At 38.8% G+C, this 27,147-nt stretch overlaps 1 protein-coding gene across 1 annotated transcript in view; it reads right to left on the reverse strand.

Annotated features, from left to right (window-relative positions):
- Positions 1 to 27,147, reverse strand: part of BICC1 (BicC family RNA binding protein 1) — a 90,045-nt gene that overhangs the window by 51,461 nt on the left and 11,437 nt on the right. The window contains exon 2 of the mRNA XM_041475051.1: positions 4,643 to 4,689. Coding sequence (XP_041330985.1) covers positions 4,643 to 4,689 — 47 coding nt within the window. The remainder of the gene's footprint in view (positions 1 to 4,642; positions 4,690 to 27,147) is intronic.

Raw genomic sequence — 27,147 nt, forward strand, 5'->3', positions numbered from 1 at the left:
TTTTTAATGCCTGAAAATGCCCTAAGCCACTTGCATTTGAAGCTCTAGATATGCTTCACGTTCAGAGATTAAAAAGTGAGACTGATTCACTTCCAGCCTGACCTACTGCAAACAGAAAATTAAATTTATTTTGTATCAGAATATACTACCTACTTACAAAATGCATACATCAACACTGTATTAATATATTCACGTGTAAGAATATTGCAACAGTTAGGTTTGTCCCAGAACAACATAAAAGATATTTTTCAAAGATACAAGAGAAAACACAGGATGCTGCAAACCAAGCTCTTTTACTATCTTAGATAAGCAAACAGGGCTTGAGGAAGATTCCTTGCTGCCTTTGTTGCCAGAGCCTCCTAAATAAATTAAAACTCACAATCATTAATAACTACTGCATAAAGGATTTTAACAGAAATATGATTAAAGATGCAGTTAGATATAGCTATTTTTCACATCTTCAAATAATTACAGGTGGTTTATTTTTTGACTTTGGTTAGGCATTTGTTTGTTTGTTTTCTGTTTTAGTCTTTTGCTACTACTGTTTCCAAATACCTGGACTGAAAGAGCACCTGTTTTTAAAGGACGGTTTCACCACATCATGTTTCCAAAGTGGCCCCAGTAACTTCTACAGTGCTAATCATTTAATAAAATGAGAAGCTACAGTTTAAACATGCTACATGTAAGCACTAGTCTTCCTTTACATTCCTAATCTCCTAATAATTAACAGAAGAGATTTTAGTACACACAAAAAACTTTTGCCCAGTTGCAACTTCACAGCTCCAAGCACTTACGTCTCCCTCAGGGAATAACAGACTCTGCAGCCAAGAGGAACACGAGCATTTAAATACACTTTTTGCCTAAATCCAGAGATATCTTAAAAACCCCTAAATATCTGCAACTGGGAAAATGCATGCAAACACCACTTCTGTTTGCTTAATAAAAGTACAGAAGAAACCCAAAACATAAAAGAATGTCAAACACTCTGGACCAGTAAAACACACAAGTTACAGCTGGCTGGTAGTATTTTGTGCTGCTTACAAAACCAAGCTCTGCAAATGAACTCTAAACTCCAGGAAAGCCAGAGCTGAGGAGCCCCTCCAGGCATACTCCCAAAGCCCACACTAACACATGCACACTGAATAATACTGAAATGAAGAGCTTGGATGTGACCCGTGCAGAGCACCATGAGTGCATCGTTTCCAGTCACCACCTTCTGCACGTGCAGTCCCAAGAACTCCACCCAAATTCCACTAAAGCCACAATCTTCACCTATCACCCACCCTACTGCTCACAGGCCCTTGAGAAGGCTACAGATACACTCCTGTCCAAAGAAGTGTCAGAATGAAAGATTACCATCAGCACTAAGATTCCCAAGTGTTTAAAAAGAAGAAAAGAAACCAACTTGATGATGACAGAGCTAAATGCAAACCACAATGATGCATGCAATTCCTCTCTGTCCACAGGGCCAACCCTCACCTGTTTTGGATTATGAACTCTTCAGCACAGAGAATCACCACCTTCTTACATTTTATATAAGAGTGCCACACACCTCTATAGGGCTACATAAATTATCTGTTCCCTGGAACAATGTCCTGGCCTTGCTGGGGAAAGGGCCTTGCTTCTTATGAGGCATGAACCAGATGCTGTGGAACTCGGTGGAAAACATCCACCATCAACTGAAAATGGGCTTTGTATCAAGGACATGTAATAACTTCATATTATGTATTCTCCTCACAGGATAAATAAGAAAAACAATTTAGAGAGCAAGGCCCACAAGGATCTTTTACATAAATAGCATGTAACAAACAGCAGAGCAATCCATGTTTATTTAGGATTACCTGTTGCTGAACTGCAGATCCAAAAGCTCTACAGAGAAAACTATGCCATTATTTACTTATTTCTTGTTAAATTATTAGTAGCTCCCAGTGGTTTTGAAAAATCCTCATTAGATGATGTTGGCTTTTCCCTCTAAAATTTAGAAATATTAGAATAAAGTATGATAAAGTCTTTAGGCTTTTAAAAGTGACACTACCAAAAGACATTTACTTTTCACTTGAATTTAGGACCAGAGGAAGGGACACTTCTTCACCTGATCTTCCCTGACACAACAGGGCAGAAAAACTACCTGAATTTCACCAAGAACTGGGGCTTATTCTGTAACTCCACAAGCAACTGCATTACATGTGCTTGATTCTGCTAAAATACTCAGTGAAATAATGCATTTTGACATTTGAAGTTTTATTAAACTCTGCAAGTTGAAAGTTGGTAGGAACAGTTCACATCCAACGAGATTCTGCTTGATTATGAAAATCCAGGTAGTACTGCTTTCTCACATATTTGAAGACCAGCAAAAGACTGCTTAGCATCAAACCCTTGTATCAACTTTGTTCAAAAGCCTCTCTGCAGCTTAACAATGCAGGCTGAGTCTCTGCCAACCCCCCAGGCACAGCATCCTCTCTCCTCCCTCTTGGTCTGCATGCCTTGACATACAGAATCACCTTCCTGAATTTTTGCCTTGCCATTTGCCATTTCAGCATTCCTACAAAAACTTCTACCACCTCACACACCACTTCCAGCCAACCTCAGCACAATGAGGGCAGTTCATCAGAACACACCAAACACAGCATTATTTTTGCAAATAAAGCCCTCATGTTCTAGATGTGGCCTTTCAAGGATGCACTTCTCCCTCCCTGTTCCCCTCAAAATCCTGCCAATAATGTCCTGAAGTCTCATTATCTGAACTGCTCCAAAAAATGCCTTTGCTGCAGCTTCATATTGAGTTTGTCGAAGTGTCCTGCTGCCTTAGTCTGCAATGTGTTTCTCATGCCACAAATCACTTTCTTGCTCACTGCACCAACCTGAAACACATGAATTGAGTCTTCATTTCACCTCCACATACTCTGCCTTATTCATTTCACATGAGAGAGGAAAAATTTAACCCTGATTAAAGGAAATTGCACAGACAGAGACGGTGAGTAAGCTGTGAGCAACCGTCCAGAGATTTCTTCCAACAAAAGAGAACTCAAAGGACTTAGTTTCCATCTGGTTTTATTAGCTGTAGCATTGTGTGTATGTGCTCAGAAACTTCAGAAAGCTACACTCTGGAGTTGATGATATTTTAAGAAGAATGCCAGCTAAAATGAAGCAGCTTTAACCTACTGCAGCACCCACACTGTGCCTAGATCATAATTATGCACAAATATGACAAGACCTAAATGCCAGGATAGCCACTCTATCATCAGTGTGGATAAGGAGTGCACTCACTGACATACTTAAGTTTAGTGTATTTGGCTTTCCTATGGAATTCAACACAGTATTTTCTGCTATTACACTAGTGACTACATAATTGTAAGGTACATCATATCTACAGTAAATATTCAAGTAATCAAATACACATGTCAAACAGATAAGGCACTCAAGAATAAATAGTTCATCCACATCTTTAAGAATTATGAGCAGACTTATCTGAGAGAGAGAAAACACTGTGGTAAAACGAATAATGTTTAGAATAAAGCATAGGCTACTATGGTTTAGCTTTGTTTCAGCAAGTTAAAAATCTCAAAGTATTTTGATAAAATCCTAAGGAGGCACTACTGACATATTCTCCTCTGTGCACACTAATATCAGACAGTTAACCACCACATTTGGAAAAATAACTCTCACTGTCAGTTAAGAGAAACATAAATCTGAAAATCCAAACATTTTGGCAGCATATACACTCCTCCTCACCAGCCTTTATCAAGGCATCCCGCAATGTCACATGCAGGGTAAAGCAACTTTTCACATCTTCCTTTCTGGAATGACCACTTAAAATTATAGCAAAATACAACAAATTATTTCAATGGACAAGAAATCCAAAAGGAGTGTCAAGGCATTTCAGCATACAGAAAAGTTTGCACTGTCTTCTCTGTACTAAAGACAAAACAGCTCATTTTTATTAGCCTGGAACATGCACCTTTCCATTAAAATAATTCATAATGTTCTTCATACTATTCTTGAAAAAAACCAAAACAAAAAGACAAAAAAACCCCAATACTATGCTGCTTTGCAGAAATAATTTGCAAGTCATTACTCTTGACCATGCTTTATTTTGTAGTTTAGTTGCAGGACTCCTCCTTCCAGTCCTTCCGTGCCTCCTGTCCAACCACAAACTCTGTTGAATCATTCTGTGGATTGTGCATCTCTTTCTTAAAAGCCCATTGCATTTCTCAACCAAATATTTACGCTTTCAACAATATCACAGTAAGTTGCAAGGCAGTATTTTAATAACAGGATGCAGCATTTATCCACAGACAACCTCCTTAAGACCACCTCACAACATCTTCTGGGTTAACAATTAAGCATAACAAATGTTCATCATGCATATTTCAACATTTTCAGTATAAGAATTGTTATAACTGTAAAATTGTTTTTGTGCATGGATAACAGGAGCATACACCAAAGAACCTTTCTCATCTCATTCCACGCATGGCTGGTAGCAAGGAGACACTTCAAATGACAAAATTTTTAAAAATTTGGTCAATATGGTGGAAACTGCACGTGAAGTTTAATTAATTGATCACATGCATGAATAATTGGTATCTTTTTTTTTTTTTCCCTCTAGTGAGGTGCTGCTGTAGAATTGAAATATCTTTCTTACCTTCTGAAAAAAGTCTTCCCCACTTTTCCCTTTGCCCTCTGCAGCAGCTGTAAAACAAAAGTGGGATCTGGTTACTAAATACACAGGAGACAATTTGCAGGCTTACATATAGAAATTCTCAGTGAGTACAAGCTACTGTAAAGTAACTCTGGGTATTTTTTCTCATGCAATAAACATTTGTCAACAGCTGAGTAATACCCAGATTAACCTTTCACAAGTCACTTGCCAAGGACAGAGTCTGAACCCTTCGTATTTGGGTACTCGAGCTCTAACATGCTGATAGATATTTTAGTTACAAAATACACATGGTCTAAGTGTAACAATTTAGTCACACTGCATACTTTGCCCTGCAATTCTACCAACAGCAGGATCAAAAGAAAGCTAGGAGAGCACAAGATTTTCTCTATCAAGTATCACATTATTCAGTGATCTCAAGACCACAACCTGGATTATCTCCCACTTGTATTTAAACCCATAAGTGCAAGTTTAGTTAATGCACATTATTGCACTTAAAATGATACAACTGTTTGCACATAGCTTATGCTGTAGGTTATCTGTGTTGAACTAGCAACCAGCTCAAAACACAGCAGCTCAAACTGATTACAAAGAGGATAATTTCCTTTTCCCTGGAGAAAGGGATGCCTTCCAAAAGAACTCCAAGGGTGGAAAAGTTTCCTGAATGGTACAGGATTACTGAAGCAACTTTGTATTTCTCATGTACAAAACAGACCCCTTGAGCTCACCCCATCACCCTGGCTTCAAAGCTGTGTTTCAACTGCTTAGTTCTGCCCTCCTCCTCCAATTACACAACCAATTCCAAACTCTTGAGGAACTGTTAACTCAGCTAATGCAATGTGATAGCAAATGCAAGTGAGCAGATACAGGCTGGAGGCAAGAGATGACTTCTATCCCAGAGGAAGAAGTGCAGCTTATTTGAAATAAGCTTCTCAAAATCTCAATAACAACACATAAATACCACAGAGAAGAGCTCACTAGCAAGCTTTATCTAATACAGTTCAGAAGTTCGTGATTCAACTCCAGTGCAGCCAGAACAGAGGCAGCAAATGAAGCCTGTCAAGCATTCATCTTGCTGCAGAGCAATTCCAGACTCCCCAGTCCCACAAGTCTGAGAAAAAAAAAATCCCTCCCCACCTTCAAAACCCTTAGGTGCCTTCATGAGAAGAGCAAACTGGTTCATATTTCACCAGAACAAGGTCTTCTGGAAGCAGAGAATAAAACTGGGGAAGGTTTGTTTTCCAGATTTACAAGCTACTGATACGAGCAGAAAAAGACAACTTCCTTGAAGCAGCCCCTTGATAGGTGCACATTTCTTGACATGTTTTCCATTAACTGAGGAAGAGATAGGGAATGTTTTTGGGAATGGAGGAGCACCACCACTCTATTGCAAGTGGAACATGGGACCAACATGCTTTTAATCAGAGGGTACACAAAATAAATTGAAGATGAGAACGTGACAGATGTGTGGCTGAAGCCACAGTTTTGAGAACAGACAGATTTTGTTCCAGCTGCAAATGCATAATTTCCAAACTGAAATACAAACAAGAGATGGCTTAAGATAATAGCAGTGATGCTCTGCAGGGCATTAAGTAGAATGCTGACAAAGAGGATTCCAAGCTTTTTATTGTAGGTTTATTTTTAATGTGAATCATTCTGGTGACCTGATTTACAGCTTGGCCCCACCAACAACTGATGGCACAACAGAAAGAATCCAACAAGCACGGACAAAGTGGGAAAGAAGAGGGAATGAAAACATCCCAAAATGGGTTCACAGCAAAAAACCCACAACAGCAGAGACAATAGGAAAGTTGGAGCAAATGGCACATTATAAAAACCTTTAGCTAGTAACTAGGAGGTTTAGTTGTTACAAAATATTATAAAGATAGGGTCTTTCATTAGGACTTTTCAGCACATCAGATGCTTTATTATAACCCATTTGTCAGGTCTCGTGATAGCTATGAAAAGGCAAGGCAGGCAGTATGGCGATTTTTGGAAAGACACTGAAATTGAAGGTCTGTCCCTTAGAATAGTTCTTCACATGTTAAGAGATACTGCAATCTGTTGGAATTTTGTCACTTCATGTCCAAGTTGCAGCACTATTTAATCCAGGAAGAGGTACGCCTCTGATCATACCTCATTCTTCTATATTAAGGTCATCTAGTCATTACCATCTCCATTATGCATTGAATTAATAAAGAAAAGATGCTCAGAATTGTGGCTTAAAGTATTTTGTTATATTTTGACTGACATATTTCACTATAAAAGAGAAAAAAAAAACCCTAAAAACTTGAAGACAAACTACACGGATCAATGTATTATGCTTCTTTTGAGGTTAGCTATTTTCCAGTGATTGTCTCTCTTTTCCCTCCTTCCTCATATGATCTAACTCTTTGTACCAATTATCTACTTACTCTTTTATTTTACTTCCTAAATTTCTTCTGGCTTTTATGAGGAGCAATTGCAGTTAAAGAAATTTAAATTCTATCAGTAGTTTATGAATTTTGTGATGCTACCCACCATTACCTACATTTGCATGTATGTTTACTCCCAAAGTACCTATGTTTAAGAAAGCTTCCAACATGTGTCTGAAATGTTTATGATTCATATGAAATTATCTTGAAGCCTTTCTGCTCTCTAAAGTAGATAAAGGAAGTCTTTAAAATTCTGAAAATAGTAGGAATAGCCAAAACCAAGGGCAAATTTATCCATTTCTCTTGTAATTGAAAAGCTAAACAGATTTTGTTATAGCCAGACAAACCCAGCATCTTTTGCAGGGAAATGAGCAAGAGAAGCACTGCAGAGTTATGAAATGTATGCAGAAGCCATTAAAATGCAAATCATTTGCAGTGTTCTCTACAAGCAGAGGCAATTTAGTAAGGCATTGAGGTTTACCTCAAATCAGATAAACTGAGATAAAAGCAAACTTGAATTCGTGTTTAGGAAAAAAATCTCCTAGGTCATCACATGCCAAGATCACATTTTCTAAACAAATCTTTAGAGCATTAACCCCGAGTCTCAAAACAAACTTCAACTTTGAAATACCGTATTAAGAAGCCCATGATATTTACATCTGTCAATGCACTCTGGCAAATTATTTTTGTAATCTTAATAATAATAATTAGATTTCCAAGCCAAGCTTTATTCAGAAAAGCAGGAAGTTTTCAAGTTACCAAAGACCACAGCCAACAAGCCTTTTGTGGGAGGCTGAGGGGGCCAGCAGTGCTGCACCTGAGCTGCGTGGAAGGTACAACAGAGCTCACCTCTACTAAACTTGAAATAAGCTTTCAGATTTTAATGAACAAAGTTTCACATTTTCAGAAATTACAGAATTCAAAATACCACACCAGTAACAAACAACATAAAGAAGTGACATTATTGCCTGGCACGTGCCACAAGAGACCACTCCACCCTTCTGCCAGTGGTCCCTGTCCCCAAAGCAGGTTTGAGAGAAATCACAAACCAAATGCTAATTAATCCAGTTGTACCTGACCTCTCACTGGCAAACTGCTTCATTTCTGCTCACTCAGGAAATACTGTTTTCTTAGAAAACAGTATTTACTTTATGGTATTGAATAATCACTTAACCAACCCTCACAAAAACTAGGATTACTTTTACACAAGGTGGCTACATTGGTTTCAGAAATACAGATGAAACCTATGTAAATGTGCATAACAAGCATTTTATATTTTAAGCTATAGTCTGTTTATTGTAATTTCTTCCATACCATGAAATATTTTATATTAGATTTTTGCTTTTCAAGACATATTGGATTGCTGAGGTTCCATCCAATACAAATATGAAACAGTTGAAACAGGTGTTAGCTGTTATGGTACCCAAGAAGTGCACCATTTGTCTACTCAATCACCAAATCATAAAAAGGCCCAATTGTAATTGCTAGGTTCACATGGAAAAAACGAATTTGAGCTTTCACTTCAAATGTTATTTCAGTTATTAAAAAAGTTATTACAATACAGGTCATATTTTACAGGAAGGGAACCCAAGAAACACCGATTAAGTCAAGTCTTTAAATGAGTTACCGTAACTCTGCTGATCTCACACATCAGTTTTGTGCCTTATTTTCCAAACTCTTGAAGTTACCAAAACTCAGGATAACTGAGTGTGACTGAGTTGGTGACTTTGCCTTTACATTGATTAGTGTCCAAACTTTCTCCTCTGTGTGCATTGAAAGACTACATTTTTAAGAGAACAAAAAAGCATGGTCTGCTCTTCAGCTCTCAACTGTGATGAAAAAAATCATCCCTTGCATCAAAATATTCTTTAACATGACAGATAACCAGATATTATTTTCATTTCATCTACAGAAATCAACTTAGCATGATTTCAAGAACCTGTAGAATAACATACCTGAAGGTAAGTGCTCAATTCTCCTTTACCTTTCTTATCCACTGAATGAGAAAGATTTCATAACATTTATGTCAAGAGTGTTCTCATGTTGTTTAGATTTGAATTTTTTCTGAAACTGCCATGGAAACATGCTAGCTGCATAACAGTGTTGCTTTTTATTTACTCGTAACTTTTAAAATGGAATGGATAGTTATTTATTGAAAGCCTGAGCTCTTTCTCCAAAGTTACCAAGCTGCTGTCATACACAAAGAAACCCAACCAAAAACTTCTTTCATTGAACCAGAAACCACCTGATAAAGAGATTGTGTTTTCCTGTGCACCAAGTCAGACTAACCCACACATGCTCTGAAAGCTTGCTTATATCAAGCCAAGATAAAGAATTCCACCCCCATGACCACAGAGTTAAGCCAAATTGCTGAAAATATGCCTTTAGGAATAAAAAGATAGAGCGTACATTGTTAAAGAAAAAAATCTGACCTTAAATTGCATTTGCTGAAATCCAAACAAAACAATTTTCCATTTTTCTTGTAATTGCAAAGCCAGCCTCACTTCCAGTTTTCAGCTTAGGAACTAAGAAGTCTCAGAGACAACTCAACTAAAATACAGAGTCTGGCAAGAGAAGTAACAAGGCTTAAACAAGCAAGAAATCTGCATGAAAAATCTAAATATTTGAGACTGTTAACTGGCTTTTCAGTGTATTCTTTTAACTTTATTAATTATAACAAACTTAATAAAATAACCTGTTACACAAAGAAATCTCACTATTTTGGAGTCTTATTTCATGGAGTTATCCAGAGTTGATGAATGAAAATCAGACATTCAAATGTTCTTAAACTTATATACAGAGCAATCTTCAGGTTTTGATGATGCTCACTATAGACAGGTCAGAGTCAACTGATGGTACTGGCAAAAGAGACTGAGCAAAATGAGAAAAGCTCCAAAATCCTTGAGAAATTACTGGAACATTCAACAAAAGAGAAAAAAACCCAAACTATACCTGTCCATACAGCAAGCTGACAAAAAAGTCAGGACCTGCATGGTATCTGGAATATTACAGAAACTATCCACTGTCTACACATTTTGTGACAAAAGGACTCTTGGACCAAGGGTGAAAGTGTCACCTTTTATTAATAAGTCAGATAAATTTTAGCAGTCCAAACAAAACCATCCATGCTACAAACTTAAAATGTTTATAAGGGAGCATTCTTCCTTTGTTAGAGCAGCCAAGGAAGAGCTGGAAGAATTTCAGCATGCTCACTAAATGATAATAAGTAGCCTGTCAAATATCTGGACGGTTTTGGGTGAGTTCCAGTGTATCTCCTCCTGTTACTCAATACACAACTGCTGAGCTATCCACAGAGAGGCCAGCTGTGCTCCAGCATCTGACACACCAAACCAGTGCTGGGAACAAAGCTGGCTGAGTCTGGGGTGCTTTTACCCTGCTGCAGGGTCAGTGAGCCCCCTTGGTCCACAGGCTCTTTCTGGACCCTCAGCCAGCTGGAGGAGAATCCCTGGATCAAGGCTGGCATCATCAGAATGTGACTGTAAACACAGACAGGTGACACATCATCATCTTTGTTCTCCCCTTAATACTAGTCATATTCACGTAGAAGAATATTAAGTTTTCAACTCCCCCAAATACTATATTAAAATTAAATCATTGATACTAAAATTAAGATTGTTGGCAAATAACTAAAACCGGCTCTACAACCAGAACTCAGGAAGCTTCCCCCATCATTTGTGATGAATAAAGAGAACAGCAAACACAGAGAAAAAGAAAAAGCTTAAAATAAACTACACTTGCTTCCACTAGCTCTGCATGCATTGCCAAGAAAGCATGCAAGAAAAAAAACCAACACACGTACTCCGAGGACCAAAAAGACATTGATTTTCAACAAATATTTCTAGATTTCCACATAGTATTTGTAGGAACCTGGCAGATTTAGTGATTGAAAGCTAAGAGGAAAAACAAATAGAAAGGGGAAAAAAGGAAAAAATAATTGGGTTATACAGAAAGCAGCTTGCCTTGTCCATTCCACCATCAATATTTTTTGAGTTGCATAACTACAAAACTCTATCTAAAACCAATAATTTAATACATGACAACTGTAAATTTAAGCTATCTAACAGATTTTTCTAATTTTGCAAAACAAATTTATCCCTGGGGGGAAAGCTGCCTTGCCAAGACTCTGCATAGAAATAAATCAGCTTGTTTATTTATTTTTAGAGACAAGTCACAGCTTGAAGGCAGGCAGTGAAGCAGGGGTTGCTCTGGGAGCCCTTTTTCCTTGGTGGACGTCTCTCCTTGGAGAGGCACACATGGGTGCAGCTCATCCCCAGGAGCAGGAGTGCTGCCTGGTGGGATGTGGAGCATCCAGGGAGTGGTGGCACGGCACTGAGGAGTTAATGAGGATAATGAGGTGACTGCTCTGCTTCCTGCCAGCCACTCCAGAACAAAGCCAGGGAAACTGAGTAGCTGTCAGCACTGTTTTACCTGATTAAAACTGCTCTGCTGGCTGCCACTTGTTCACTGCTAGAGCCACAAATGCTCCATCATCTCTCTAACTGGGTAAAATATTCCTGGAAGTCTCCTACATCACCCTTCAGATGCACTCAAGGACTTCTGCTGTTTCCTACAGAAGATATGCCAGCTGATGCTTCCAAACAGATTTTCAAAGCCCCACTGAAGTCTTCATTCCCATGACTGACAGAGAGTAAATCAATGATCCTGCTTCTGGGATCAGCAGAGGGCTTCTTGGAAATTGCTTAACTGATAAAATTCAACTGAAGTCAACAAGAAAAACAAAACCAAACATGGCACAACTTCACTTAGGATTTCCTGAAAGGAGTCTCAAATGGACACAAGTTTTCCATTTCAAGTATGTAACCACTTTAATGGTACTGTGAAAGGAGAATATCCAAGCAAATAGTGTACCCAGCTGCCAGGCTGTAGGAAAGAAGATGAGAATTCTAAGGAAGAAAGACTTATTGATTTTTCATCAAATAATTCCACTATTATCTTCAGATTTTAAATTACAAGCTACATTTTTTCTTCCATTTTAATCAATGGCTGAAGATGGCTTTTTGACACCTAAATAACAGCCAAGTTGAACACTCTATTAATAGGTCCTCTTAAGACAGAAAATTTCCATCTGTGCTGATAATCACTTTTTTATAAGTGAGCGTATCAAAAAGTGAATTATGAGACAGCTTTGTTAAAACGCATTGCTATGAACATGAATGAAACCTGATTGAAACCTTACATTAAGTACATTCAAGCACTATAGCTCCCCCAGTTCTGAGAAAAATATCTTTGAAATAATACTGGAGGCAGTAATAAAAAGGGAAGAGAACAATTCTATGACTTTCATGTTTATAAAGCATTTTTGCTGCCTGTATATATAAAAATAAAGCATCTGTGACCTCAGTCTTCCTTTGCTCTTTGACAAGCAGCTCCCTGAGAGATGCAAAGTGGAATCAGTCACATCCAAAAAGCATCACCTATACTGTGATGTGTAAAGGAAAGGTGATGTGGTTTAGCTTCTAATATTTTCATCAAGGTGTTAGTTAATTGCCTCCCTAACTTCAAACAGGCCTTTCAGCATTTCAGTTTTCTAGGAAATTTGGAACTCTGTAGCCAAAATTATAGGCTGGCCAGAAAAAAAATTCATATTGTATTAATTTGTTCCAAATCCTTTGTAGTGAAAAACTGACAGCAGCAGCAGCGTGCAGCCAGCCGTGAGAGCACTCTGCCACTTCACACACAGCTTAGATGTTATCAATTCCCTTGACCTGTTACCCAAAGAGAGGCAGTTTGGGAGGAGACAGCTGGAGATGGGCAGCTCCAGCAGCTGCAGGAAGATCTCACCTATTGTATTTGCAGGGATTCTCGTGGCAGGCAGGAATGATGAATCTGACTCCATGTTCTCAGAAGGCTAATTTATGACACTATATTATATTAAAGAATACTATACTATACTACTAAAGAATACAGAAAGGATACTTACAGAATGCTAAAAAGATGGTAATAAAAACTCGTGACTCTTTCCAGAGTCCTGACATAGCTTGGCACTGATTGGCCAATGAGTCGAAACAACTCACATGAGAAACCAATGAAACAACTACCTGTTGGTAAACAACCTCCAACCACATTCCAAAGGTGTAAAACAGGAGAAGCAAATGAGACAATTATTTTCTTTTTTCTCTGAGGCTTCTCAGCTTCCCAGGAGAAAAAACCTGGGTGAAAGGATTTTAAAGAAAATATGAATGTGACACTCACCAACTCACCATATCACACCATACTGCTGTTATAAAAGACTTCTCTGCACAGCAATATAAATTATGAATATTTATGCCAGCAACTCACTTCTCCACTACTCCAGGCTTCCTCTCTGACCCAAGGGAAGAGACCACAACACTGTGACAGGATGAAGCCATTCCAGCCCTTCTTCCATCTTGCCTGCCTCAGTTGATACCCCCATTATCATTAGTGCATGAGCTGCCATGCACATAACCTGCACTAAATATGGGGGCTGTGGTTCCCTAGGAAAGTATTTAAAATAAAAATATGGAAGGCAAGGACCCAGGGTGTAGCATTTTGCCCTTTCCCTTCAGTGTGGCCACTGTAAACACTCCACAAGGGACAGGACAGCTGAGTGAGCTGCCCCTGTGCTGTCACACATCTGGAAATGGGCCAAAGCATTCATGGAAAGGCAGGAGAAATAAGACATGTAAAGCTTGGCATTTTTCTAAAAAGCTCTGTGGTGGAACTGCCTTGAGACTCTGGATGAGACAGCTCCAAAAAAAAGCCTTTGAGTGCCTCAGGAGGCAGAACCTCCCCTTGCTGCCAGTGCCTGACAGATCCAACTCTGCCCCAAGCCAGAGTATCCATTTAACAGGACTCGCTGTTTACAGGAGGAAAGAAAATCATAATATCAGCAGTGCCCTGGGGGCTGACAGAGGATACCTGCCAAATGCAAAAGCTCTGCTCTCAGCAGATTGATGGCTGGGGATATTCTGTTTGTTTAGCATTCAACTTTCCCTCAATGCACAACCACTTTTCTTGTCAGGTATGAGTACAGATACTGCACGATTCATTGCATGGGAGGGGAGAATGCAGCAAGGCTGTAAAAAAATTAGAAACAAAAGCCCTACAGATGTGGATAAAAATGTACACAATATTTTTCTGATGGTCCTGCTTGTTATGAGTCATTCACAGATGTGGAGTTAAAGCAGAGAAGCCAAGATTAAGTCAAAGACAAAGCTTTATACAGGAAACCAGTTAAAGTCTGTTGCAATGCAGGTTAAACACTGAGCTCCAAGGCCTTTTCCAACAGTAAGGAGACACTGCCTTTATATGTGCCCATTATGCTGAACAAGATTCTGGAATACATTTGACAGGGACAAAAAACTCCCATTATTTGGAATTACAAAGCCTCCCGCTTTTCTAAAATTCAACCAACTCCATACTCTCCAGCTTCCTGGATGTAATTGGAATAGCTGGAGAACAAAACATGAGTTTCATTTTTCTGTCCAAACCCACTCATTCTAAATTTCTGTCTCTATCAGAAGAAAAAACCCCAACAGCCTCAGTTTTTAAATGACACATACTGTGAGCCCTTTTCTAGGCATCTGTTCTCCTGTTCCTGCACATCCATACAGCTGGTAACACTTGCAAATCCACACACCCAGGCTGCTTGGCATCTCCTTTTGCCTTAACCTGAGAATTTTGAACGTCTGCCATCTTCTATTTTGCATTCATCAGTTTCAAAATACACTCATTGCCTTAGATGTAAATTTTTCCTCAGATAAAAATCCAATTCAGGCTTCTTGCTGTATTTTAATTCCAGATTCTAAGGCATGTGGCAATAGAGGAATTCTAGCAGGGGGCTGTTCAGCTTAGAACAGTCAATTTCCACTTCAGGGTAAAACTGAGTGTCACTCTTGTACACTAAATTTGTAATGTGTTAGACTACTGACAGTACTACTGAAGCAGTGCCCACTTGACATCAGCTGTGGACTTGAGTATTTGCAAAAAATAAATTGGAACTTTTTTGCATCTTGTATTCCCTCTAAATGAAAATCACCAGTTTAAATATGCATGCAGAAAAATGTAAACTCACTTAAACACTTCATGAGAAGCATAACTGAGCTATAAACCAGCATTAAGTAGCAAAGGACAAAAAGTTTAAAAAGCCAAGAAGAAATGCATAAAATAAACAAATGTAAGCAAGTGCAGGCATAAGCACTGGGGCAAGGCTGATGCATTCAGTTAATTTAAAAAAAAAAAAAGATACAGGTAAAAATCACATACAACCCCATTTTCAGGAATGCACCCTATGTCTCAATTCATAGCTTTAAAGACAAGAAAAAAGGGTGCCAGTTTATTCTGGGATAACATCATAATCCATGTAACATTTGAAGAAGGCAAGGTCATCAGTTTGACCCAAGAACCAAAACAATTTGTTCAAGTAACATCACTGAGGAAATTGCAAAGCAGATTTGTAAAGAGAGAGTGGGATGGATCCCTCCAAGGGGTGGAAGCAGAGGAAGTACATTCACCCATCCATCCAGTCTAGAGCTGTGTATCACCACAACAAAATGTGCACCAACTTGTCACCCATTTTACCATGCTAGGCATGAAAATCCAAATTAAGTATCAGCACAAAAATACGGTGATAAAAGTTACTTTGCCATCGAGTTTACTCACAACACCAAGATCTTTCTGCTTTTAAGAAACTAAGGAAATGAAGTAATTGTTTAGGTAAGATCAAAGCACAACAGAAGTCTAGACCCTTCTGGTAAAGGTGAACAAGTTTTATTTTCACAGCTGGTTTTATGTCCACATTTTCTTCATCTACATGAATTTTTCCTATGAACAGTTCTCATATTAAAAAAACACAACTGCTATATACAGCTGCCAAAGCATTAAATTATTCCATTTATGTGCATGCATGTAAACAAAAACATACACATTCACAGTGAACCAAGAATGTCAAGCTGTATAATTAGGATTTCTAGACACAGTTTACAGTAAGATAAAAGCCTGCACTGGTTTACATTACACTGGTAAAATTTGGCCCGAAGCTTGGCATCCATACCGGCTCCAATCATGCCACATTAGGAGACGTGGACAGCATAAGGTGTTAAGAATAATTCATTAGCTTTTAATTTAGAATTGTGGACTGTTTAGCAAAAAAGAGGACACCTACTTTAAACAAGCAAAAGCATTCTGATTTCAGGGTGTTAAACAAAAATAAATTAAACCAATTATGTTAGTTTTAATCTCCTAAGCGAAATTACTCCACCTGGGAAATCCTACCTGCTTTTTCACTGAGGCAGCACTACAGATATAAACAGCTCTGGACTGAGACTTAGCAGATGTATGTATCCAGAAAAACACTGCTCTAAGCTGGCACCAGGAGAAAGCCACTTTCGGGCAAAAAGATACAACTGCACAGGAAATTCTGTGCTTCTACTGGTCGCGTTTGTTTTTATTACCAATGAGTTTTTCAAACTAAATCATCTTCTAGGAGAGGTCTGCTGAATGGTAGAAAACCCTTGTGGAATTCAGATAGACAAGAATTACATTATTTCACCATCTATTCCTCAATTTTCATCAATAACTACAGAAAACCTACAACAGTTTCCACTACAATGGAAGAGGAGCTGAACACCTGAGGATAAATCATGCTAATGCTGTATTTAGTTTGCTATATACTCCTTCAGAAAACCTGAGCATTCTTGCCCAACCATGGGTAAGGTGGCATAGACAAGTGGAATTTCAAGCTACACAAGCAAGCAGCCAAGTCACAGATTCATTACTGTTTCATGCAGAAGTGCTCTACACTCCAAAGAATGCACCATGGCTCAAGTATTACAAAACTGAGTTCAGGCTGTGTATGACAGAGTCAAAGGAAAGAGACCACAAGTCAGTCAGCTAAAGGTTAAAATAAACCCAAACCAAAATCTTATCTGGCAGAACATACAGTGATATTTATCCAAATACCTCAATGCTACTGAGATTTGTCCCTCAAAGATCCCAAAGCTCTTTCTGAAATTGAACACAGACATGCTGGAAGCACACATCACTAAAGGCTACACACAGAAAAAAGTTTTAACTGCCCCTTCACCTTAAAGCACTGATCTAGGCTGTTAGTCCTCTTCACAGGGTGACTTCTCCCAAATTTGGGTTTATCTCAAGAAAACAAAGTTAGTCAAGGATGCAAATTCTGCAGTACTTAAACAAAAATAAATTAACATCTTCTAGAGATAAAGATTATGAACAACTTTATAGCTCAGCTGTCAAATCCTGTATGTATTTTTGGGCCATGCTTTCATATAAATTAACATGCTCAAGTTAATTTTTCTTGGTTTCCAAGCTGTTCGTTCTGGCTACAGGGGAGATGCATAGAAATGCACAGCTCCCTCCACCTAAAGGCTCTAAAGAGATGAGTCTTTAGAAATCCTGCTGCATTAACCACTGGATTCCTTGTGATTGCCACCTCCTACAGGCAAGGTCCTGCCATAGGGTAGCTGAAACTCTCCTGAGGGACTGCAAAGTCCTGGCAACACTTTTGAACTGCTACACTTGTGAGAAGAGAGGAATCCTCATTTGCACTTTTCAGTACTCAGGAAGCAACCCCACAGAGGGGTGAAACCCCAGTAGAGGCCTGGACTGCTCAAACCTATCCCAACTCTGCTATGGGCATCAGACTAACCCTGAATAAACATCACTTGGGAGTGTGTGCCCCAAGACTTGAAAGCCAGCCTTTGTGGGCTGCTGACCCTTTTATCCAAACCTCATGAAACCGAGCGAGGCGTTCAAGGACCGGGCAGGACGAGAAGAGCTGAAGTTATGTTGCCTACACAAACAGGCCCAAAATATGTTCCTCAAATCCCAAGATTCCTTTCTTCTCAAGCACAAGCAAATCACTGACTACAGTGTACAATCTCAAAGACTTGCATCTGGCCTCCTGTTATCTAATTTGTATTTTTATGGACTCAAAGCTATTTCTACTACTGCTGTTTACAAGAAATATATAAGTCAGGAAAACTCTACAAAGCTGCATTTACACAACCTTGTGATACAGTGCAGGAAATGCTTAAGCTAAATTAATGACCACAAGTAAACAAGAAAGCATTGTTTTGTGGTTAGACAACTGTAATTCTGAGTTACGCAACTCATTTATCTAGAAACCTTGACTATTTCTGATATTAAATTCCCCCTTTTTATGTTCAAGACTCAGGAAAATCCTGCTTAGAAGAGCTGATACAATACAAAACCCTTTAAGTTCACGCAAAATAAACTGGAAAGAAACTTGTAAACTTAAAGGATATAAAATGTCAAGTGTGGGGAAGTGAAAAATTAAAACAAAGAATGTGCAATTTCTGCCAAAATCTAGAAAAACAAACAATAACAAGTAAGGAACTAATATTTGGCCCACTTCTGCCTCCAGTTCCTGCGTGGGGGCTTTAGCTGAAGAAATATCATATTTTTGCAAACAAAAAGAGGTTTAAGTAGCAAGATGTTAGTGCAGCTGATGAAACGCAATGCTGCTTTCAGGACTGTTTTGCCATTTTTGCTCAGCATTACTCAATTTCCATCTTTTCCGTAAAAGTTTACGTCAATTTTTTTTTTCTGCATTACGTCAAAAATCAGCTCCTTTTCCAGTAACAAAGACAAAACCAATTCTTTATCACCAAACACAGAATGACATTACCACTACTCATAAAAACCACTATGGGCTGAGCATTGTGTAACATCCCTCAACATGTTGCACTTGCAAAATATCCCAGTTTTTATAAATATTGCCCATGTGTTTCATGCTTTCATAAAGCTTTTGCCAAAACACTCACTTTTTAAGTGACATGGAAAGCTTAGTAATGTGGAAAGAATGTCAGTGAACCAAAGAGAAAAATCAAGTCTACTTTCAAACCTTACTATTTGCCCTGTTAGCTGCCAATTGGTGTTCTTTGGAGTAACCCTAATTAACCAACATAATTAATGCACACATCCAGATCTGTTGAGGCTGAGCTGACATGGCACATTCAGCAATTTTATGGTACCCTTTATAATCACGGTATGTCACTCTCAGAACTTGATAGTGAATAAAACCAAAACCACAGCCAGTTTTTGGACAATAAAAATCTTAGCAGAGTGTCATCTGATAATTAGATAATGATTAGATTGCCATGGTAGCAGATAAGTTAGAGTGGAAACCACAGGAAAGCAAGCTTTTACTAAAGAGGTACAAAAGTACTGATGAGGTTCTTTTAAAAAGAATAAGAAATAAGTATCATAAAACATCAACTTATGTATCAAAGAAGCCTGGCAAAAGGAAAAATATTATCCAAAGGTCTTTAACATAAGCACAGGCAAGAGCCATAGACAGGGAACACTAGAAGGGATTGCTCTTGAGAATAATTCTAGCTAGGAATGATAAAGACAGCAAATATAGGAAAAAGGGCTCATTTATTTATTTATGGAGCCATGTTTGCTCCTGAGAAATCCCTAACCGTGTGTGACTCATATGATGTAAAGCACAGGCAGACACATACATAAGGTACTTCCAATTCAGTTCTACAAACAGGGTATTTTAATTTACAATAAGCACATCTGTGTGCTGGGATGTGGGAAAGCAAGGACGCCGTGCAAATGTGTGATTTCTAACTCAAACAACAGCTTTGTTTCCAACAGGCAAGGGGGCTTTGAACTGCAAACCTTCCTAAGGAAATACAGTCCACTGGAGAGCAGGGGAACTAGCTCAAAGTCAGCATTCCCAGACATAAATAAGCATGTGCTGGGGTCAGCTTTCTGCAAAAGAAACAAGTTACCCATCAATAAAAAATGAATATATGTGTGCTTGCAACAGCCATCAGTAGTTTCTTCAACCAAAAACGAACCATGTGAGTGTTTTATGTTTGACAGAATTAACAATAAACCAAGCCTCAAGCACTCAGTTTTGCTGCAGAGTAAAAATATAATGGCACTGCTGCCACTTGACAGCCAAGGGGATCTTAGCTTTGTATTTCAGAGAAAAACAATCACCACCCTGGAGCGCAGATTGGTCAATGCCCCTTATGTGCCCACATTTGGCTACTGTTTCCAGTAAACACCAGCTAGTAGTTCATTTTAAAAACAAAATTAAAGCATGCAATAAAGCCTTCTTCTAGTCCTAAGCAGACCCAGCTAAGGAATATTGAAAAAAAACTGCTTTAGGTTTTCATTCTCTATCAAAATGTGCAACAGGAGTAGATGATGAACAGTGAATAGGAGGAACAAAACAGCCCCAATAAAAATCACACAGTTTATGTAAGAGGTGAACACACTGTAACTCAGCCTCACTTTCTCTCTGTTTTCAAGCCATGTAATTTTACAACACCAAATTGCAATGCATGCATGCAAGTATCACAATCCCAGAAAAACCTGTCATTTTCCAAGTCCTCCATTACTTCCTCAAAGATTTATCAAGCCCTTAGGAAAGAAATCTTGGACATACGGGGTGAGATTTAGACTTGGAAATTCTGTAAGTTAACTTGTAAGTTTTTTTAAAAAGTAAACATATATATAACACAATATAACCTTTAATGCTTCTTCCTCTTATAATTTAACAAAAAAAAAACCCTCCACAAAGCCACCTCCTAAACTGTGTTGTTCTCAATATAGTGAGGCTCTGACCTTTATTTCAGCATTTTTAATCACACAGAGCAACTCAGGATCCAAAAAGCCAGGTCAGCAGTCCCACAGGTTTGCAAGAACTATGCAAAGCCTGGAATAATGCTGAATAAGCCACAAAGCCATCCAGGAGAAAAATAAAAACAAAGCTGTAACATCAGCTGAAAACTGAAAATTTAAGATGAAGTATTTCACTCAAAATTGCCAACCCAACAATTATTTTCCTAAGAAAGGAGGGAGAGGATAGATCATGGAGCCCTTGAATACGAAAATGCCTGCTACTGAGGAACAGAAAAGTTAAAAAAGCCACAACAGCCTTTGCTCTTCACCATCCTGAAAGTTCTGCTTAAAAAAAAAATTAAAAAATTGTCCACAAAAGATTCCAAACATTCTTCTTCCATTACAATTATATAGATTTCAAGATGTTCCACAATGTGAACCAAAGCAGTGCAAAGCAGCCAACAGAAAAATTACATTTTTCCTGCAGTTAAAATGGATTAGCTTTAAAACCAAGCAGAAAAGGAAAAAATGGAGGACTTGCTGCTCTAGCTCCTCTGCTGAATGTGTGGAAAGTTCATGTTTCAGGAGTCTTTAAGCAGAGTAAACTGCACTGGAGGAGGAAGGAGGTTAAACACTAAGTTATACTGGCAGAGTCAGGGATCCTAAATCACAAATGCCTTGAGAAAGGGCAAGAATGAGTCCCCACAGAGAGAACTGCAGCCGTGCTCAGCCCTGCTGTCACACAGCACACACAAACACCACCAGGGAAAATGGGCATTTCCAGCTCAGAAAAATCCTCCCCACAGTGCAAGCGTCCACTCAGAACAAACTGCATTATGCCTCCTGCAGAAAAATGGCAAACACAGCCCTACCCACACATGATAAGTATTAAGCAAAGCCTCCTACTATTGACTTTATTTAACTGGGTCTTCCTAGAGTTGCAATTAATCCCTAGGAATTTTCCAAGTTCCTAAGTTTGCAGAGACTGGGTGATTTTTATACCAAGCCTGTTTTTGCAGTTGAAAAAAATCCACATACTCAGAGAAATGCTAGCCCAAGATACAAACACAACCTCCTGATACTGAAATCCAGATATTCTAAAAAGCCAAAATTATAAATACATAGACCTTATTTACTCTAAAGACAATACATACCATCATCAATAGCACCTAATCTTGAGCTTAAAAATAATAAGAGAAGTATCAGCTGCATATAGTTTATTGCACAGATGCCATAGTACAAGTATGACACATCAGATATGGCTCCAATCTTCACAATTCATGCTGTTCTTGAGATAAACATGAGAGTATTGTGCTTCCTACTGTGCCAACAGTGACTTTATCCCTTAATTTATGCTTCTTCCTTCATGCTGTTTTTTTACCAGTGCTATTTCAACTATTTGAGCTGCTCCTTTAAAACAGAATGTGGCTATTGCTTGCTTTTTTTTTTTTTTGGCACATTACTAAAAACAATGAGGTATTGCATACAATTAGCACTAATTAAGTGGTATGGAGACCAGTAGATTGTTCTGTAAGGACAAGCATGTAAGTTTATAAATTACTCTTGTGGAGGAAAGGACATTGTAACAGCCAGAAGTTACAGTCAAACAGCTCTCTAGACTCTGAAAGTCTGTGCCTACCTCAGCCATGCATAATTTAAAAAAAACCCCAACAAACCCAAATCATCTAGAATTAATAGAGGTGAAAGTCTGGAGGGTGTACTCCATTTCTGGAGTTCATAAACCATTATTATTAAGACCGCCAAAAAAAGCAATGTTTCCTGTTTGCATTTTTCTCTTCTGTTTTGATTTTGGTTGAATTTGGGTATTCTGTTACAGCTCAACTGGACTTCACCATAAAATACTTTTCAGCTCTTTAAGTTCTACCCTGAAATCATGAGACTGCTTGGCTACTACAAACCCACAGCCTTGGCAAAACCGATTTGCAGAAATTGATACAAATCTTCTCTGCAACCTGATAAAAAATAATCACCAAAGTTAAGGTGTCAGAAGAAGAAAATTGTTTTAGAAAAGCAAATAAATTTCTGTTGCCTAAACTGTCATAGTGAAATGTTAACCAGCTCTCACTGTGCCTCCATGGAGCCCACTTGCCCACAGATCAGAGAGGTTTCTCCAGGAAAGGAAACTATTCTTCCATTGCTGAAGAAACAGCACCAGGGAGCTGAGACAGCTCAAGCACCAGTCCCCAAGGTGTATTGCAGTAATTAACCAGTTCCTGCCAGAAACATCCCAAACCAGTCTGTATTTGAGCAATAATTTGACCAATTTGACCTGGGATCCACCTGCAGCAGTAACCAGCACTTACAGCAGAACAAACAAGAGTCATTAGAGCACATTAAAGAAATTGAATTAAGAGATATTTAACTCACTAACTTTAAAGGTGTTTTCCTCCTAAATACCCTCTTCACCTCTACTTCTGTTCTTAAAAATGTTGAGATACTCTCCCTTTAAATTCAATAAGGTTTAAATCACGGACTACCTCAAAAGAGAAATTGACTTTGTTTTCTGAAGTAAAAGTAACACTGCCCAAGAGCAGAATGTTTGAGAAGGAAGATGACATCACTTGGGAATCACAAGAGACCGCAAAGATAATTATATTTTATAATTAGACAACCATGTTTTCACTTAGGCTGATGTTAAACCCTTTTACAGGATATAAAATTACTCAGATATTAAGAGCACATTCTTACTTTGATTATTAAAATGGTAGAAGACAGGTTAAATTACAACAAAAATCCTAAATCCTAAGTACTTTCAAGTGTTTCAGAATGAGAAGCTCCATCTATAAGTTTACCATTACCTTCACTCTACTGGGTAAAATTGAGCTACTTTACAAATATGTGTATTCCACCAATTATTTTTTTAATCGTTTGCAAGTAATTAAGATGAGCAAAACAGCACAACACCAATCCCTTACAAAGTGACTACACTCCTTAAGCCTCTACTGTTATCCAGAAGATTGCAGAAATTCTTTTATGGCTGTGGCTGTTCTCTTCAGAGAAATGCAAATCCATGCTGACCAGCAGCTCCCACACCATGGTCTCCCAGTTCACACCTTTAACATGGAAGTCAACATGCACCACAGCATCTGACTTTGCCTTATTGCAGCAAACAAAATGCACCCAAATGCCAAACATCCCAACCATCCTGCCACTGCCTCCATGCAGCGAAGCAGGTCTGATGAGCCAGAGTAGCTGTTTTGGGACACACATCACACAGAAAGAACCCATCCTGGGCAGGGACAAAGCAAAGCATCTACACCAAAGCCTACACTCAAATGCAGTGCTCACCAATGATCTATACTCTATCAGAAAGGGCAGCTAGGAGAGGATGGAAAAAGGCTGTTTTCATCCAACCCTGCAGGCTCCCAGCTCTCCCTGCCTGCCCCTGGGCTGCTCTCACTCACGTGAAGAGGAGCAGCCCAAAGTCTGGGTACCAGGTGCAGAAATGCTGAACATGCTTCAAGTGATGTCAATCCATCACGCTGCTGGGAGGAGGCAGAACAGAGCTGGTGAGTGGTTCCTCCTCCTCTCCTCCCATCAAACACTACAAACAGAAGGAGAGCAGGAGAGAGGCTGAACAGAAGCACTGAGCAGCTCCTCTCCAGACTGCGTGCCTGGCTGCTGTGCAATGTATGGGGAGATCCTTCCTGCGCACATCCAAAGCTACTGGACTTGAATAATCCTCTTAGTCACGTCTCACTTCGCCTCTTGGGTCCTGAGATTTCCCACTCTGAAATTTCCTATCTGTCTGACAGACTTGGCTGTGCTGCCCTGCTCTAACCCTCTGTTCTGGCCAACCTGCAGGGGCATTGTGTCACTCTTTCCTTGCACCCAGCCACTCGCTGCTCCCATGCCTCGCTCAGCCCTGCCCTGGCCAGACCCAGCCACTGCTCACTTGGAGATGAACATTCCTTTAACTCACGCAATGCAGAAAGCAGGAGCAGGGAAGAGAGACACCAAAAGCAGCCTCAGGCAGCACAGAGCTGTAGCACGAAGCTGACAGCACTTAATTCTTTAACACATTATTAAAACCAGTCTCCAACACTCTGCTGGCTATTCAAGCCTGGAGGAAAGGCAGTGCCAAGAGAAGCTCTGCAGTGATACAAGAGAGACACCCAATGAAAAGATTCCTGTAAATATGCAGCTGGTATCCTCTAAGGAAAAAAAAGTGTATTAGCATTTTACATTTTAATTGATTTGCATATTTATATTCTCAAGTCAAAACACCAGGAACCCTCAGCTCTCTACATAAACACAGAAAACATACTTCCAACGACATATAAATCAATTTTAAAAACTTCAGTCAAAGGAATATGAGACTTGGTGTCCCTTTTTCAGGATGAGTAAGCACATCCATGAGTGAGAAGTGCTATAGAGTGGTGAAATATTAAATTAGATTAGATGGCATTTGTAAAGGTAAAATTCATCTGTTGTCTAAGTTTGCATCTCTCAGGTGATAAATACCTAAAACCATACTTAAAATCCAGCAGAATAATCTTCTAGCTTCCCCCAAACATTTACAAGAACACAGAATATAAAGTTTTGTAAATGTTTAAATATATACAAAACTTTGCAATACCCTACTCTTTTTTCCACAGCTTAAACGATTCCTCATGTCTCAAACACTGGAATGACTTTATTTCTGCCAAGTCTCTGAAGAATCTAAAGATGTCACTGAAGACCACTTAAAGTAAAAAACCTGAGTGCTGCTAAGCAACCCAGAAAACATCATTACATGTTCAATTGTTTAGTGCATTGAAAAATTTCACACATATTGAGAGTCCATGTATTCTGCACTCTAATGATGGTAATGTCTTCCACACAGAGGAAGGAAAGAAAATTCTGCAGAATATGTTCTTATTTCAAAAAGGAATTGCTTATAAAGAACTAAAGATTTGATCAAATTTATTCACTGTTTCTGCACATGGAACAGATTAGAAACAGATTCTCTCTTATCCACTATTTTATACACACTCCGGAAGTAAATTTACTAAGGAAAAACAGCACTTGTGTTTGTTTAACTAAAAAACTAAAGACATACCAGGATTCTTTTCCACTATATAAAAAAGTATTTTAAAAATGTATTCCACATCCAGACTCTTTAAATCAATGCTATTTTAACTGCTCCAGCTGCATATAAACAAAGGCCATCTAATGTAATTTAGTATTTCACCACTCTATAGCACTTCTCAACCACGGATGTGCTTTCACATCCTGAAAAAGGGACACCAAGTCTCATATTCCTTCAATGAAAAGGATTTCCATATCCCAGCAAGGGTGACATGCAAATGTATCCTTCATTTCAATTACACATAAATACATGTGTGTTTTTTTCACTTAAATGTAAGTATTACACACACAGAGACATGGTTTGTAATACAGGTGACTTTAACCCCTTTCTGTTCAGCACGTGGCTCTGTACCACAGTGTAATGTTCTGCACAAGAACTCCTTTACAACAAAGATCCTGGTTTAATTACACAGCATCCCAGTTCATACACCCTCAAGGAACACAATCTCACCATAAAGAACATGGGGAATATCTTCAGAAGACATCAATGTAACTAAACATAAAAATGTTTCACTGCATCACTTATAATGGACTTAATATTTATTTTGGAATTATGGATTTCATTTTTCCATCTCTCAAGATGCTTGGTTTTAAGTTACCAATCCTGTATATTCAACTGCCATAAATTTATTGCAGGCACAGTGTGAACAGAACAGAGCCAATCAAAATAGACATAATCAAAGCCCTCCATTCACACAAAGTGATTTGCAATAAGGTAAAAGGCATACTTAAAGGTTAAACCACTAATTCAGAGTGGTAACACAGATACCCCAAACCAAAGTTTGCTTAAAATGTAAAAAAAAATTTAAAAAATCATCACCTGTACATAGAATTAAAAAATGCTTCATAAACAAAAAAGAAAGAGGTGAAAATCTATTTAAAAATTTGGTATATGTGGCATCCTCACCATGCAACTTCAGACTATCAAAACAATAAAAAAATTTAAAGGTTTATATAGCAAGGTAGAAGAAATAATGGCAGAAGCTGATGCCCAGAAGTTCCATCTGCACACGAGGCAGAGCTTCCTTACTGTGCAGTGACCGAGCACTGGGACAGCCTGCCCAGAGAGGGTGTGGAGCCTCCCCCCGGAGATGCCCCAGACCCAGCTGGACACATTTCTGTGCCATGTGCTGCAGGATGAACAGGGAGGCACGACCAGCGACCCCCTGCACTCCTTTCCTGACCCACTCTGGGATGTGTGAGCTAAGAACAGCACAGATACACGTACATGTTCCAGAAAACAAAAGCAACACTTCAAAACAACAGGATAAATCATTACTGTTACCCATTTCCCTCTCCAGTTATCTTTTAACATTGCTTCTTTCAGACCAGATTTACTTGGCTTAATACTGA

This window comes from Pyrgilauda ruficollis, unplaced genomic scaffold (genome assembly GCF_017590135.1).
Source record: "Pyrgilauda ruficollis isolate IOZ18807 unplaced genomic scaffold, ASM1759013v1 scaffold11, whole genome shotgun sequence".
Classification (NCBI taxonomy): domain Eukaryota; kingdom Metazoa; phylum Chordata; class Aves; order Passeriformes; family Passeridae; genus Pyrgilauda; species Pyrgilauda ruficollis.